This window comes from Camelus dromedarius, chromosome 1 (genome assembly GCF_036321535.1).
Source record: "Camelus dromedarius isolate mCamDro1 chromosome 1, mCamDro1.pat, whole genome shotgun sequence".
NCBI classification, from domain to species: Eukaryota; Metazoa; Chordata; class Mammalia; order Artiodactyla; family Camelidae; genus Camelus; species Camelus dromedarius.
In genome coordinates this window covers 4,252,049-4,269,134 of record NC_087436.1, presented here as the reverse complement: position 1 = coordinate 4,269,134, position 17,086 = coordinate 4,252,049, and the positions used below count along the sequence as shown (strand labels likewise).

The following is a 17,086-nucleotide window of genomic DNA, read 5'->3' as shown; positions in this document are numbered from 1 at the left end:
CCAGATAATGTCCCCACAGCTCAGTTTCCAGGCAGCCTAGCCTGTCTTTTCTGTAGCTTGTCTCTCCTCTAGATCTTGCTCAATGTCTGTTTCTCTGTCCCTGCTGTTAGATTAGTGGATTCAGACATTCTGTTTCCTCTCCCTCCTTTCCTCTAAGTGTCTTTCCTCTATAATTTTCCCTACAAGATTCTCATACAGCTTTCATATGCTCATAAGACAGACTCATTCACAGTATTAATGTGTATGTTAAAAAAGACAGTTGCCATTTTGGAGGCAATTTTATTTATTGCTTTTCTTGCTACTTATTGTTTTCCTTAAACTATTATCAGACTTAAGATTCATCCATTTATATATTCAGTATATTTTTAGGGTTTCCAAACCAGAACCCAATTTATTTACCTATCATTCCAGAGTGAAGAAATATTCTGAATATTATGTAAGTGTTATATTCTATTAACAATGCCAATATTGAATAAATATTTATTCTTAAGTATTTACTGAATGTTTATATGTCAGCAACTACCCTAGATAGTACTGATTACCCTTCCACACAAGCTTTTTTGGTGAAATAATTTTTTTAACGTTAAGTTTTCTCAATATTATAATACCCAGGTTCATTTTAGAAAAATAAAAAATACAAACAAAAAAGAATTAGGAAATACACACCAACAACAATCACTTTCAATACTTTTAGGACTATCTTTCCAAAGTTTTATCTGTATTTTTGAACTGTTGAATTTTTTTTCAGTTAACACTACATCATAAACATTCTTCTACATTAATGGTTGTTAAAGGTTGATGAGTTCTTTTTTGGGTGTACGATAGTTTTAAAATCATACTTTCAATGTTGGACTCTTAATCTGTTGCTAGGTTTTTTTTTTTGATTACATGTGAAGACCATGATGAACATCATTTAGGTATTTTTCTTTTCATATATCATAGGCGGTTCCTTGAAGCCTCAGAAATTGTATTTCTACTGGGCTAGGGGACATTTTTCCAGCTCTCAAAGAATTATTACTCAATTGGTTAAAAGTCTGCAGACTATATACATTCAAAGGCAATCCCTTCTGTTTGAAATTCAGCAAAATCCAGAGTTTGTGCAAACCATTAACTCTTGCAGAGTGTCTCCTTTATTTGGTACATACTGATAGAAAACTGGACATGGGTATACAAATATGAATAAAAGCCTGTGCAAGGCAGATAGCAAAACAGACTAGAACTAATAAACAAGTTTAGGAAGGTAATAAGAAGCAATATTTCTTATGAAAATCAATTGCATTTCTATATATTAGGTACAAAAATATGAAAAGGAAATTACCAAAATAATTTCACTCACAATAGCTTTTTAAAAGAATAAAATACTTAGAAATAAACTGAATAAAGATGTGTAAGATCTATATACCAAAAACTATAAAATATTGCTAAGAGAAATTAGAGATCTAAATAAATGGAGAAATAGATTTTCATGGATCAAGAGATTTCATATTATCAAGAAGGCAACTTTCCTCAAACTGATCTAAAAGTTCAATGCAGTCCTTATAAAACTTCTGGCCGATTTCTTTTGGGTAGAAACTGACCACCGATCCTAAAATTCATATGGAAATGCAAAGGATGCATAATAGTCTAAGCGGTTTGGCAAAAGAATAAAGCTGGAGAACTTTCACTACCTGATTTCAAATTTTACTGTAACACGTATTAATCTAAACATTGGGCTTCTTGGAAAAGGATAGGAGCACAGTTCAATGGTGAAGAATTAAAAATCCAGAAATAGAACCTTACTTTTTATTATGAATTTATTTTTAACAATGGTCCCAAGACAATTCAATGGGAAGACTAACCTTTTTTTTTTTAATCAAGAAAAGGTGCTGGAGTAAATGGACACCCACAAGAAAAGCAACAACACACACACACACACACACACACACACAACCCCAAAGAAATAGAAACTTATATCAGACTAGAAAAAAATGAACTAAAACTTGATCATAGATCCAGATGTAAAAAACAACTTTACATTTCTCAAAGGAAACATAGGAGGAAATCTTCACAACCTCTTAATATAACATCAAAAGCATAATTTATACAAGAAAAAAATTGGTAAATTGACTTGATCAAAATTAAAAACTCTTGCTCTTCAAAATCCCTGTTAAAAGAATGAAAAGACAAGCCACAGACTTGGAGAAAATCCTGCAAATCACGTACCTGATAAAGAATAAAATCTTGTAATTTGCAACATCATGACTAGACCTAGAGGATATTGCACTAAGTGAAATAAAACAGAAAAGACATACTGTGTGATTACACATATTTGCAGAATCTAAAAAAATAAAACAAATGAACAAATATAACAAAACAGAAGCAGAGTTATAGATACAGAGAACAAACACGTGGTTGCCAGAAGGGAGAGTTTTGGGAGGAGGAAAGCAACAGGTGAGGAAGAATTAAGAGGTACAAACTTCCAGTTGCAAAACAAATGAGTATGAAATGTACAGTGTGGGGAGTATAGTCAATCACTATGTGATAGATTTGTGTGGTGACACATGATAACTGCAGTTACCATTTTGAAATGTACAGAAATACCGAATCACTCTGCTGTGTAGCAGGAACTAACATAGCATTGTAGGTCAATTATACTTCAAAAACAAATACATAGAAAAAGAGATTAGATTTGTGGTTACCAGAGGCAGGGGCTGGGGGGGCAGGGAACTGGATGATGGCAGTCAAAGGTACACACTCCCCAGTTATAAGATAATTATTACGGATGTAATGTATAATGTGATAAACATAATTAACACTACTGTATGTTACATATGAAAGTTGTCAGAGTAAATCCTAAGAGTTCTTATCACAAGGAATTCTTTTCTTTTTTTAATTTTGTACCTATAAAGTTGATGGATGTTCATTAAATTTATTGTGATGATCATTTCATGATGTATGTAAGTCAACCCATTATGCTGTACACCTTAAACTTTTAAAAAAAATTTTATTAATAGATGAATTATTTTAGAGCAGTTTTAGGTTCACAGAAGAATTGAGCAGAAAATACAGAGTTTGCACATAGCCCTCCCCTCCCACACATATATACTCCCCTACCCTCAGCATCTCTTATCAGTGTGGCATATTAGGTAAAACTGATGAACCAACATGGGCACATTATTATCAACCAAAGTCCATAGTTTACATTAGGGTTCACTCTTGATGTTGTACATTCTATGGGTTTTGACAAATGCATAATGACATGTAGCCACCACTATAGTATCATACAGAATAATTTCATTGCCCTAAAATCCGTTGTGCTCCATCTATTCATTTCTTCCTCCTTCTCCTCAAACCCCTGGAAACCACGATCTTTTTATTGTTCCTGTAGCTGTGCCTTTTCCAGAAGGTCATTTGGTTGGAATCGTACAGTTTGTAGCCTCTTCAGACTGGCTTCTTTCATTCAGTAATACATCTTTTAAGTTTCTTCCATGTCTTTCATGATTTGGTAGCTCATTTCTTTTTCTTTTTACTGCATATATATTTTTTAAATTTACATCTATGTACTGTTCACTGTTTCTAAGAACGTTTAGAACTTTCTCTTTTTAAGCTTACATAGTTATCAAAGGAATAAAGCCAACCACAAAATAAGAATTAATTAAAAAAAGATACATACACCCTGCTATTAACAGCAGCATTATTTATAATTGCCAAGATATGGAAGCATCCTAAGTGCATGTCAATAGTTGAACAGATAGTGAAGATGCAGCATACATATATGTAATGGAATACAGCTCACCCATAAGAAAGAAGGATATTTTGCCATTTGCTGCCCTTCTTTCACTTTTTTTTTTCACTTCAAAAACCAGAATTTTATAACCGGCATAAACATTTCCATTACATCGAAAACAGCAAAATACCTAGAAATAAACTTAACCAAGGAGGTTACCTGTACTCTGAAAACCAAAATGACACAAAGAAATGGAAAGATTTCTTGTGCTCTTGGATTGGAAGAATCAGCACTATCATAATGGCCACACCACCCAAAGCAACCCACAGATCCAACGCAACCCCCATCAAAATACTCACGACATTCCTCACAGAACTAGAACAAACAATTCCAAAATTCACAAGGAACCACAAAAGATCCCAAACAGCCAAAGCAATCTTTTGTAGGTCTTGTTTTTTACTCTTTCTTTTTTTGTTCTCTTTTTTGATGGCTTGATGACTAGAGAAGATCCTTTAACATTTGTTGTAAAGCTGGTTTGGTGGCGCTGAAATATTTTAGTTTTTGTTTATCTGTGAAGCTGTTGATTTCTCCATCAATGTAAACTTCAAACCTTAAAAAATGAAAAAGAGAGGAAGAATGGACTTCAGTTAATATTAATGTGTCACTATTGGCTCACCAATGGGCTATAGTAATATAAGATCTTAACATTAGGGGAAACTGGGTGAGAGGGATATGGGAACTCTTTACATTGTCTTTGCAACTTTTTCATGTATCTCAAACTATTCTAAAATAAAAAGTGTATTTAAATAAAAATAAAGGAAATAAAAATGTACTGAAAATCACTGAATTGTCCTTTGTAATAAGTGAGCTTCATAGTATATAAATAACACCTCAGTATTAAGTCATATGAGCTGCTTATATATTCTGGAGATCAAGCCTTTGTCAGTTTCATTTGAAAAAATTTTCTCCCATTCTGTAGGTTGTCTTTTTGTTTTACTTATGGTTTCCTTTGCTTTGTAGAAGCTTGTAAGTTTCATTAGGTCCCATTTGTTTATTCCTGCTTTTATTTCTATTGCTTGAGTAGACTGTTCTAGGAGAACATTTTTGAGATGTCAGATAATGTTTTGCCTGTATTTTCCTCTAGGAGGTTTATTGTATCTTGTCTTATGTTTAAGTCTTTGATCCATTTTGAGTTTTTTTTGTGTATGGTGTAAGGGAGTGTTCTAGCTTCATTCTTTTACATGCTGCTGTTCAGTTTTCCCAACACCATTTGTTGAATAGACTGTCTTTATTCCATTGTATATTCTTGCCTCCTTTGTCAAAGATTAGTTGATCAAAAGTTTGTGGGTTCATTTCTGGGCTCTATTTTCTGTTCCATTGGTCTATATGTCTGTTTTTGTACCAATACCATGCTGTCTTGATGACTGTAGCTCTATAGTATTGTCTGAAGTCTGGGAGAGTTATTCCTCCAGCCTCTTTCTTTCTCTTCAGTAATGCTTTGGCAATTCTAGGTCTTTGATGGTTCCATATGAATTTTATTATGATTTTTTCTAGTTCTGTGAAATATGTCCTGGGTAATTGGATAGGGATTGCATTAAATCTGTAGATTGCCTTGGGCAGTGTGACCGTTTTAACAATATTGATTCTTCCAATCCAAGAGCATGGGATATCTTTCCATTTTTTAAAGTCTTCTTTAATTTCCTTCATCAATGGTTTATAGTTTTCTGTGTATAATTCTTTCATCTCCTTGGTTAGATTTATTCCTAGGTACTTTATTACTTTGGGTGCTATTTTAAAGGGGATTGTTTCTTTACTTTTTTTCTGTTGATTCATCATTAGTGTAAAGAAATGCAACTGATTTTTGAATGTTAATCTTGTAACCTGCTACCTTTCTGAATCCTGGGCATATATCCAGAAGGAACCCTACTTCAGGATGACACCTGCACCCCAGTGTTCATAGCAGCATTATTTACAATAGCCAAGACGTGGAAACTGCCTAAATGTCCATCAACAGATGACTGGATAAAGAAGATGTGGTATGTTTATACAATGGAATACTACTCAGCCATAAAAACCAACAACATAACGCCATTTGCAGCAACATGGTTGTTCCTGGAGACTTTCATTCTAAGTGAAGTTAGCCAGAAAGAGAAAGAAAAATACCATATGAGATTGCTCATATGTGGAATCTAAAAACAAAAACAAAAACAAAAACAAACAAAGCATAAATACAAAACAGAAATAGACTCACAGACATAGAATACAAACTTGTGGTTGCCAAGAGGGTGGGTGGGTGGGAAGAGAGACTGGGATTTCAAAATTGTAGAATAGGTAAACAGGATTATACTGTATATAGCACAGGGAAATTTATACAAAATCTTATGGTAGCTCACAGAGAAAAAAATGTGACAATGAATATATATATGTTCATGTATAACTGAAAAATTGTGCTGTACACTGGAATTTGATACAACATTGTAAAATGATTATAAATCAATAAAAAGTGTTAATAAATAAATAAATAACAACTCAGTAGAGCTCTTTAAAGTTAATAAGGGCAGAATGGGATCAGGGATGGACTCGGACAGGGTCAGGGCCCAGGCTCAGGGGCCACTCAGGGCTGGGTCAGGGCAGGGTCAGGTGGGGGGTCAGACAGGGGTCAGGCGGGGGTCAGCAACCTTGACAATGGGCACGGGGGCGTGGCTCCCCGAAGGCCGAGGCCAGCCTGCAGCCCTCCTCTGGCTGCTGCTGCTGCTGCCGCCAACGGCCACCCTAGAGCTGCGGGGGTCCTCCGCCAGGGCCTCGGTGGCGCCCGGCCGGGCCCCAGGCGCGGGGCGGCCGGAGGACGGCGGCGCTCTGACCCCTGACGCGCAGCCGTTGGCTCCGGGGGCCGCAGGTGCGTTGAGGCCTCAGTGCGAGGCTGGGTTGGGTTACACAGGAGGGCCTCAGGGGGGCGCGGCTGTGACCAGGGCCTGGGGGCCTCGTCTTCTGTTGCCCTTCCCTCCAGCCAGGCAGCCCAGAGATCACCTCAACACAGGTGGGTCAGAGGCCCCCACAGTGGGGTCTCTGGGTGGGAACCGACCCAGGAGCTTTGTGGGGCTGTGAACTGGGCAGGTAGCAGGGTCTGGCCCTGACGCTAGGAGGCTGGCTGGAAGGAAGCTCCGGGACTGCTGAATAAGTGGCCCTTAGTGTGGGGCCCAGGGGTCTCACTTCCCTCCATGAGGCCCTGGGAGCACAGGCCCTGGACCGGCATCCCCACTCTCAGGGGGCCTGGGCACACCCCTGCCCTCCCAAGTGTAGGTCCTAAAGCCAGGGCTGTCTTCATTAGTCCACTCCCTCTTTAGAAATGGAGGATCCTGTCAGAGAGGGGGAGTGACTTTCCTCAGGTCACACAACACCACAGAGCTCTGCCTGTGAACCTATTTCCCTGAGATACTGGGATGACGTGGAGGGGGCACAAGCCCTTAGCAACCATGATTGTGAAGAAATAACATTGGCAGCTTCTGAGGCCTGCAGTTCTTGGCTCTGCAGAGCAGGCACTGAGGAGTGCTAAGTGAGGGAGTAATGGCTGTGACAGCCCAGACCTTGGCAGGCTCACTCAGGGATGTCACCCTGGAGATGCTGCTGTCATCTGCTGTGGCTGCCCTTGTTCCCCCCACCCACCCACCAGACCACTGAGCCCTCATCCCCACGGGGCTTGCTGGGTTGTGCTCTGCTGTCCAGTTCTCAGTGGCACCCTGTCATTTTGCTAGGCCTCTGGACGCTTGGCCTTGGTTTTTCCCATCTATGAAGTGGACGGGGCCTCCCTGGCAGTGGCACCTGGGCACTACCTGTGTCTCTGTCATAGGAGGCAGGGGCGTCTCCACTGTATGCGGGAAACCCAAGGTGATAGGGAAGATCTACGGTGGCCGGGACGTGGTGGCAGGCCAGTGGCCATGGCAAGCCAGCCTGCTGTACCAGGGCACGCATGTCTGTGGAGCCACCCTCATCAACTCCCGCTGGCTGGTTTCTGCTGCCCACTGCTTTCTCAAGTGAGTCCTCCTGCCTCGGCTGCCAGCAGAGGTGCTGGCTGGGGAGGGGGGTGCAGGAGAGAGGGAGAAAAGGGGTGATGGGTATCCCACAGCAGTCCTCTGGGCTTTTCTCTGGGGCAGTCTGTGGCCTTCAAACGCATGTCATCCCTGCCTTTGACCTGCGTACCCTCCACCTGGACTGTCCTCCTTGTTCACCTGTCTGATCCTCATGCTCTGCCCTCAGCCCTTGTGCCTGTCCCCTAACACAGATGTGCCCCAGGAGAGTGGCAGTGTTGGTCCTGGCTGCCATGTGGTGTGGACCAACCTCAGACCAGAGCTTTTTCTCAGTGTCCCCACATTCCTGGGTGTCAGACTCTAGGCAGGAACTAGAACTGTGTGTATGGCCATCAGTTGGGCCATTCTGCTCACTTGTGCAAAACTGAGTTCCCAGGAGGAGCTGTGGTCACTGGTGTGAGCGGGGGGACCCCTGCTGCCAGGCTGCATAGGTGGGAGGTGGGGCTCCCTGGGAGAGTGACATGACTGTGGAGGAGTCTAACTCACTGCCCCTCCTGGGCCTGGCCCAGTTCCCAGCTTCTGAACACATGAGGAGGGGTCTCCAGGGAGCAGGGGCATCACAGCCCAGGGCCAGGAGCTGGAGCTTTGAGAACCCAGAGTCCTGTCGGCACCTACTCTGTGCCATGCTGTATGCACGCCCCTCTGTGGCATCAGGGGTGGTAAGACCCCACCTCACCGTGTCTCTATCTTGTCCAAAGAGAAAGCCGAACCTGGGTAAGAAGAGCAGACCACATGGTGGGGGGGCAAGTGAGAAGCTCCGTGCTCCAGTGGGCGTGGAGAGGGAGGGGCTTCCTGAGGGGGGGAGGGGGAGGGTGTCCGGGTGGATGAGCCATCCACTCAAGGTCAGGGAGGTGGGAAGTTTCACCACCCATACTCAGGGAACAAGGCAAGGTTCCATTCCCTGCACTCATTTGCTCATTTAACAGTCTTTTGTGAGCGCTTATAACTAGTGGATAAGCAGCCCTCGGGCAGGAAGATGCTTAAAGAGGGGTCGGGAAAGGTGTGGGGGCCAGAAGGTGGGCTGCAGGGAGCCTTGGGAAGGGTCAAGTTAGAGCTGGGACTGAACCAGAACTCCTCCTGTGTACAATCACAAGGCCTTCATTTGATGACCCCCCTACCCCACCATCCAGCACTAGGATTCAATGCGCCTCCAATTCATGGGTGTGATGGAGAAGCCATATGCTGACATTGTAAGTAGAGTATCAATTAGCCTCAAGAAAGAAGGGCTCCTGACCATTAGAAATGGGGAGACAAAAGCTGCCTGGCATCATGGTGGGCAGAGGGGTCCAGAGGGGTGTGGGCAGTAAGATGAGGATACAGGGAAAGAGAGCTGGCTCACACTCAGAGATGATGGTGACTACGCCTCCTTCCTCCTCCAGAAAATCTCACGTCCTGGAGAACTACCGGGTTTTGTTAGGAAACACCCAGCTGTACCAGCACACCAGGCACACCCAGAAGATACCCGTGAGCCGGATTATCATGTACCCAGACTTTGATAAATTTCATCCCTTTGGGAATGACATAGCCATGTTGCAGCTGCTCTTTCCTGTGAACTTCACCTCCTACATCATCCCCGCCTGCCTCCCAGCTCCTGGCATGCAGCTGCCCAGTAACTCGTCCTGCTGGATAACGGGCTGGGGGATGCTCAGTGAGGAAAGTAAGAGGGCACGGGAGAACCCGGAGGGTGGATGAGGGCAGGGAGGAGGGGCAGGGAGGGGAGGAGGACAGAGGGGTCCCCAGGCAAAGTGGCCGCTGGACCTTGGCTAGCTGTGCCTCGTTTCCAGAGGACCGGGCTAGTCTAGTTCTAGTTCTGAAAGTGTGTGATCCTAAAGTTTCAGTGCTCCCTGAGTACAGATCTCTGCAAGTCTGGGAATCTTTGACTTTTGGACTCAAGAATTGGGTTCTTGGAGTCTTTCTAAGGCTTGACTCCAGGATTTTAATCAACCATGGATGTCAGATGACTTGATTCAACTCAGAAGTCATGGTTGGGGCCTGGTCCATTCCAGGCCACTGACAAACACCCCCATTTCCCATTGCCATGGGAGGAACTTGGGAAAAGTGGAGAGAAAACACATTTATGAACTCTGACCTCTGACCTTTGAGCCTGCAGGATCAAGTTAGAATAATTATGACTTGAGAGTGTTTGACCTCTCTGAGCTCACTGTGCTCTTCTCCCCACCCAGGTCAACTATCTACTTTGTAGGCTTATTCTGTGAACTGAATAATACGGGAAAAAGTTTGTGTTTTTTAGGATTGAAAAAGGAGAAGTGTAGGCAAAGACTTATGAGCAAAAGTCTTTATTAAAGAAATGAATGTTTATGGTTTGGGGAAATGCTTATGGTGCAAAATTAGGTGGAAGAAGCATATATATTTGTAATTATTTGGTACAGTGTTTCTCAGCAGAGGTGCTGCAGGCATTTTGGATGGACCCTATCTTCACTGGGTAGGATGCACCTGCTAGTGTGTCAGTTAGTCTCCCTGTCATAGGACAACCAGGTCCCCAGTATTCCCACACCCCACACACACACTCACACACACACAGAGGAATTACTCACACGGACACAACACACCACACTCACACCCGCAGATACACACAGAGACTGCTTTCTCCTTGAGGGCAGGGACCCTGTCTTGCTGGTTTAATATCCCAGCCTGTGCCCAGGGCCTGGCCCCTGGCAGGTGCTCTGCTGCTGCACCCAGGTCCTGGAGCCCGTCACTTCTTGCCTGCACCTGCAGACCGGTCTCCCAGCTCCACCCTGTGTGCTCTGCTTTAGTCCCCACACAGCTGGATGTGTGCTTCAGAGCAGAGGTAGTGCCAGTCCCCTGCTCACTACCCTCAGTGCCTTCTCACTTATGCTTTGAAAAAAGTCCAGATGCCCTACCTGGGCTCTGCATAACGGCCTCCATCCCTCTGTGCTTATCTCCTGCTGCGTCCCTCACTCATGCCTGCCCAGCCACCGGCCTCCTTCCTGCTGTGAATGTGCTGCACCCCCACCTGCCTCGGGCTGCCGGCCGCTGTGGCTGGGCTCCCGGCCCCGCTTGCTCTGCCTGCTCTCCTGGGCACGACTTGCTCATCTTGGCAGGTCTCATTTCTTTACATGAACAATTCAGCTCCTCCTCTGAGAAGTTTTACTGGATCACATGAGCTAAAACAGACAACCCCTAACACCACAGCTCCCTGTTGCCTTTACACCACTTACTAGATCTAAAATCATTCTACTATTCACTTCACTTCCCTGTCTCCCCCAACTGAGTATGTTCCCTGTATCACTAGTGTCTAAAAGACACTAAACACAAGGACAGATGAATAAGTAAGTGAGCAGATGAGAGGATCGATTGGGGAGGGGAAGGATGAGTGAGGGGAAGGGAAGATGGGGGTGCGTAGGTGAGAGGATGGTGGGCAGACAGATGGGAGTGAGTGGACACATCAGTAGGTGGAGGGGAGAATGGAGAGATGGGTCAAAAGATGGGTGGATGGGCAAATGGATGGAAGGGTGAGTGGGTGAATAGGACAAAAGGAGAGCTAGGTAGACGGAGGGAGGATTGGTGGGTGGAAGGAAAGGTTAATGATAGACAAGTGGAGAATGGATAGGATGGTTTGTGAAAGGGCAGGTAGGCTGGTGGATGGTTGCTGAGCACCCGTGTAGGGTATGTGCCAGTGGGATTTGCGGAATAAAAGAGGTGTGGTCTGTTGCCATGAGAGAGGTGGAGGGAATAGGATGAGTTTGGAGGAGTTCAGCAAACAGGAGGGGGCTTCTTAGGCAGAGGTAGAACTGGAACAGCGCTGCAGTGCAGCTGTGCCGAGACAACCCCGGGCTCAGGGCGCAGCGGCGAGCAGGGCAGAGGAGCGGGGAGCGTGGAGCGGCCCAGAGCTGAGCTGCAGTGCACTTCACTCGTGTCCTCCTTGTCCTCGCAGGGCCTCTGCTCGAGCCCTTCCGTCTCCAGGAGGGAAAGGTGGGCCTCATTGAGAACAAGTTCTGCAATATGTTATATGAACAAAGAGTTGGCCAAGGCAGGAACTACTCTGTGCACGATGAGATGCTGTGTGCTGGGGACTTCTCGACAGGAAAGGCCATCTGCCGTGTGAGTGAGGCCATTTCTGTTCCTCCCTTGCGTGTTTTCAGGGCCTCAGCTTCCTGGGGGGGGTGGGGGTGTTGCCTCTGCTCTCCTTGTGGAGACCCCCGGGATGTCCTGCTTCCTCCCTCTCTGTGTCTTCCCGGGCTCCAGCCCTTGGAAGCGTCCCCCCAGCTGCCCCTTCCTAAGCCCATTGTCCCTGAGAGCCTTACTGGCAGGACCTCAGACAGCGTCTGTTTTTGAGGCATATTTTACAGTTTTGATTGAGGTGTAACATACTTACAAAAAAGTATATTCATAGTGTTTTCATAGGTGTGGGGTGGACGAATCTTCACATAGTGACACAACATTTGACCAACACCCCGGGGCCCCACTCGTGTCCCTTTCCCATCACCAGCACTCAGGGGAAACCGCCACCTTCACTTGCAACCCCTCAGTTTAGATCATGGGTTTTCTGTAAGTAGAATTTATTTCCAGTTGTCAGTCTGTGGCCTCGCTTTCTGTGTGTGAGCTGCATCCCTGCTGCCACCTGTAGTGAGTTTGTTCATCCTCATCGCCTCCCAGGACTCTGCTGGAGGCACTGAGTTCTGTGGTCCGTTCTGCTTTTGATGGGTATTCTAGCAGTTCCCAAGCTTTCTGTTTCATTTCGCTTCCAAATGTTTCATAGTCTATTTCATACAAGCCCATGAGGAGAACTGTTGGATTAAAAGGTATGTGTGTGTTCAGCTCTCGCAGATGCTACCAGATGCCCCCAAACTGCTCACCACACGCCCCCGTTCCAGCCGTGGGTGAGACTCTGTCCTCGCCCACACTTGGCACTTTCCATCTTTTCTCATTTTGATGTCTCATTGTGGTTTTAATCTTCATTTTCCTGATGATAAATTAAATGTATTTTCGTATGTTTATTGTCATTGGATCTCTTCTTCTGTAAAGCTTCCCTCCCAGTTCTTTCCCCTCTCATCTTCCTCTTGGGTTGTCTGTCTTTTCCTTGAGGGGCTCTTGGTATATTTGTATATTTTTCTATATTCCAGATATGAGGCTGCTGTTGGGTATATGGAGTGTGGAGCTCTCTTTCTGCTCTTTGTCATGCCCCATGTTGTAAGTGGGCAGACAGGCCCGGAGAGGGAAAGCTGTACCCTAATATAAGGCAGTACAACCTGACTCCAAACCCACTGCCTCCCCCGCAGGGCCCAGCCTCCCAAGCAGATATCACATCTTTCACACAGATGGCACCGTGGGGTGGAGGGGAGAGTGTTGGGCTCGAGTTAGAGACACTGCTCTGCCACGTGTCCCTGCCCTGTGACCTCTGGCGGTCTTTTCACCCCCTGAGCCTGTGTCCTCATTTGCAGTGTGGGACTCTGAGGCCTCCTTCATGGCGTTGTGGAAAGGATGGTGTAGTGGGTTGGATAGTGTCCCCTAAATTTGTATCCACTTGGAATCTCAGAATATGACCTTAATTGGGAATAGAGGCTTTGCAGATGTGACTAGATAAGAATCTCAAGACGACACCATTCTGAATTTACCGTGGGCCCTGAATCCAATGACTTGTGTCCTTATAGGAACAGAGACAGACACAGAGATGCTCGATGTCAGACTTCTGGCTCCTGGAACTGTGAGGGGACACATTTCTGTTGTTTGCAGAGTCACTCAGTTTGGGGTGATATGCTGTGGAGCCCCAGGAGACCCGCACAGGAGGGGTGAGGTGCGCCTGGCCCATGGGAGGGCCGCGCTGATGGCAGGTTCCATGACGGCCCAGTGAGCTGCTGAGCCCGAGGGGGGAAGCTTGGCCACCTGCCCCCTTGGTAGGAGGTGGACCCAGGTTTCCCAGTTCCCAGGCCCTAATCAATGGTGTGGACTTTCTGACTGTCTGGCCTGGCCCGTCCTTCTCACAGAGTCAGCTGCACCCAGAGGTGAAACAAAGGGCTCAGCCCACATCCTCCCAAGTCCCCATCTGGCTGTCACTCTGGACCCCACTTCCAGCCTTGTTCTCCACCTGCCCTCCCCTGCAGAGGTCATGCCCATTGAGTGCAGGGCTGGAGCCCTTTGCTTGCCCACCGGACATGCACAGTGCCCTTGACCTCTAGTCCCCCTCCCCCCAGCTTGAGGACACCACTGAGCTGGACACCCAGGAGTCCCAGCAGATGACCCCCTCCTGCCTCTCTCAGCCTTTCAGTCACCCAAGCCCATCTGAGAGATTCCATCTAGATTCATCTTCTGCCATGTCACCTGCTCTGGCCCCCACCCTCCAACAGGGGGCTCTCTTCTCTCCCCTAAAGTGTCCCTCCCCCTGCACAGGGCCCCCAGAAACAGGTCTGAGGAGAGAAGGGCCACAGGGGCACTCAGCACTCAGACTGTGGGGCAGGACAGACCTGGTTCCAGGCATTAATCTGTTGTTTACGGGGATTGTGGCCTCAGCTCAGTTTCCTCACCCATGAAATGGGGTCGCTAACAGCCTCCACTTAATAAGGTTCCTATAACAATTTGAGAGCTGTGTCTGGCACTCAGTAGGTGCTTGACAAGTGCTGGCTTTCATTCTCCTGGCCTGGTCTGCCCACCTCTATCTTAATTGTACCTGTTCTGGGCCTGTCTTAGACCTTCCTCTCAAGGTGGATTCCACTGCCTGGCCCCACTCAACACACACGTGCAGGTGTGTCTGTGCATGCACACACACACACACAGTTGGCTCTGTCTTTACAGCACTGCAAACCACAGCTCACTTCTCATGGGAAATACTAGTGTTGGGGTTCCCTCTGCCTTCTGAGAGCTCCCTAAGGGCCAGGAGGCTATTGGAGCCCTTCTCATCTACTCTAGACTGGCCCAGAACCCATCATAATATTGGCAACCACATGGCTCATCTGCGTGAATCCTCGAGGCCTGCAGTGGACAAGGACCAGGCCTTCTTCTGACCTTGAGCAACTAGGAGTGGGTACACGGTGGGGAGGCCGAGGGCACTCCAGGCAGGGACCACAGGGGGAGGAGCTGAGAGGATGACAACACATTCCCTGTCTCCAAGGAGCCCCATGTATGACTTCTTGGGGCTGCTGAGACAAACCACCTCAAAGTGGGTGGTTAAAATGACAGTAATTTGTTATCTTAGGTTTCTGGTGGTCAAAGGTCTAAAGCATAGGTGCTGGCCAGTCACATTCCTTCTGGAGGCTCTAGGGGAGAATGTGTCCTTTCTTCTGGCTTTTTAGGGGCTGCCCACATTCCTTGGTTCATGGCCCCTTCCTCCAGCCTCAAAGCACATCACTCCAAACTCTGCTTCTGTCATCACATCTCCTCATGTGACTCTGGACTCCCACCTCCCTCCTTCCCCATGAGGACCCTTGGGACTACCTTGGGCCCACCCAGGTAATCCAAGATGAGCTTCCTACTTCAAGATGCCCAACCCCACCACATCTGCAGAGTCCCTTTGCCACATAAGGTGACATAACCACAGGCTCTAGAGATGGGCATCTCTGAGGGTTATTTTCGGCTGGCCACGCGATGTACCCCTCTCTCTCCTTCAAGCCACTGCTTCCCCCACCCTCCCTCTCAGCTAGAGGTCTTGCTTCTTATTTCACTGAGAACATCAAAGCGAGCAGTCAGACGAGAGCCATCCACCTTCCCAGCGCCACAGCCCGCTCCCCGCATCTGCCATCTGGCCCATCCCTCTTCTCCTTGCCTGCACTTACCGGTCCCTCTGCTCCTGCATCAGACAGTTAGGTTGTTTCCTGTTTAGAGTCTCAGCTCAGGAAGTCTTTGTGCCCCCACCCTGCCTGTCCTGTCCCTTCCATGGCTTATTTCTACACGTCACATCTGACCACAGCAGGCTAGCTGGCTTAGTGACAGAAGTGCCATGGGGAAGGGGCCTTGTCCTTTCACCCCCATGCCCGGGGGCAGAGGCTGCACTGGATGCTTGACGTGCGTGTGGACAGGTGAGCGGAAGAGCGGCAGGCATGGCTGTGGCCCCGCTCCACTCCCCCCATGCCCAAGGGTGAGACCCTCCCTTTGGGTGATGACATGAGAGGATTTTCAACCAGATGGTCCTGCCCTGACAGTATTTTGGGACTCCAGTGATTCCCAGCAGATTTCTGGGGACCCCCTCCCACTTCCTGAGCAATGCAGGCTGCCCCCGCCAGGCCTGGGGGCGAGCATTTTCTGAGGCTGCTCAGAAAGAGCATCTCTCTTTTCTCTCAAGAGGTTGAGAGAAAGCCAAAGGCCTAAATGAATGGAAAGGGGGAGGATCCAGGTGGGGATGTGTTGCTGCAGGACAGGGTTTTGCAAGAACTGGGGTCTGAAGTGGCTTGACCTGACCAGGCTCCACTCACAGGCCAGTCCTCCTGGGCCCTGTTGGGGCAGCTGTCCCTTCTCGGCCTTGTCCTGGACCACAGTGGCCTCCCTGGGTGCAAGTGTCCACGTGTTGTAGATTTCAATCCACAGCCATCCTGGGGGTCAGTCAGGAGCTTCCTGAAGTGTGATGCCAGTGCCTGCCTGCATGACTGTGGCTGCAGGGGGACACTGGTGTTTGGACTTTCAAAGAGGTCCACCTCAGTGAGCCTGGATGCCACACACTCATGAGCCCGGCCTTGCTACCTGGTCTTCTCAGCGCTGGCCCAGCCGCCCACACTGACTCCCCTCTCTTTCCTAGGGTGATTCCGGGGGACCCCTTGTCTGTGACCTTACCGACGTCTGGGTTCTGGTGGGGCTGGCCAGCTGGGGCTTGGACTGCCGACATCCCATCTACCCCAGCGTCTTCACCAATGTCTCCTACTTCATTGACTGGATCGACGAGATCCAGAGGCTCACACCGCTCCCTGATACCATGTCTGCTCCTCCTCAGACCCAGTTTCCACACCAGCCTCTGCAAGCTGCTGGCTCACTGGGGCCTGGCACAGGCTTTGTGCCCCCACAACCCTGGCCCCTGCTGCTGTTCCTGCTCCAGGCCCCGCGGCAGGCCCTGTGGTGACACGCTAAGCCCCTCTGCTCCTTCCTTCTGTCTCAGACCCCAGTCTCCTTGCTGGAATTTTCCACCCCTCCCCTCCCCCAGCCCCATCAGCTTTCAGTGGATCCTTCTTGGCTTTCCAGTCCAACAGCTGCCACTCCCCAAACCAAGCCTGAAAAATCAAATAAAAACAAATGAAAGACTTATCCTGCTCCTGTCTTTTGGCCCTGCTGCCCCCCGATCCTCAGCACTCACCCCTTCCCTTGAGGTCTGTTGCCTGGCTCCCTGGACAAAGAA

At 47.5% G+C, this 17,086-nt stretch overlaps 1 protein-coding gene across 1 annotated transcript; it reads left to right on the top strand.

Annotated features, from left to right (window-relative positions):
- The first annotated feature begins 7,492 nt into the window (after positions 1-7,492).
- LOC135318404 (putative serine protease 47) lies at positions 7,493-16,813 on the top strand. Its single transcript, XM_064493536.1, has 4 exons — positions 7,493-7,737; positions 9,171-9,448; positions 11,708-11,874; positions 16,496-16,813. The coding sequence occupies exons 1-4, from the start codon at positions 7,493-7,495 to the stop codon at positions 16,811-16,813; spliced, it is 1,008 nt and encodes a 335-aa protein (XP_064349606.1).
- The last annotated feature ends 273 nt before the right edge of the window (positions 16,814-17,086 follow it).

What these genes read in the sequence shown, in the direction of transcription:
- LOC135318404 (XM_064493536.1), top strand. Translation starts at nt 7,493, where the DNA reads ATGAAGTGGACGGGGCCTCCCTGGCAGTGGCACCTGGGCACTACCTGT. An exon ending in GCTGCCCACTGCTTTCTCAA is followed by an intron (nt 7,738 to 9,170) that starts GTGAGTCCTCCT and finishes TTCCTCCTCCAG; the next exon opens with AAAATCTCACGTCCTGGAGA. An exon ending in GGGGATGCTCAGTGAGGAAA is followed by an intron (nt 9,449 to 11,707) that starts GTAAGAGGGCAC and finishes TTGTCCTCGCAG; the next exon opens with GGCCTCTGCTCGAGCCCTTC.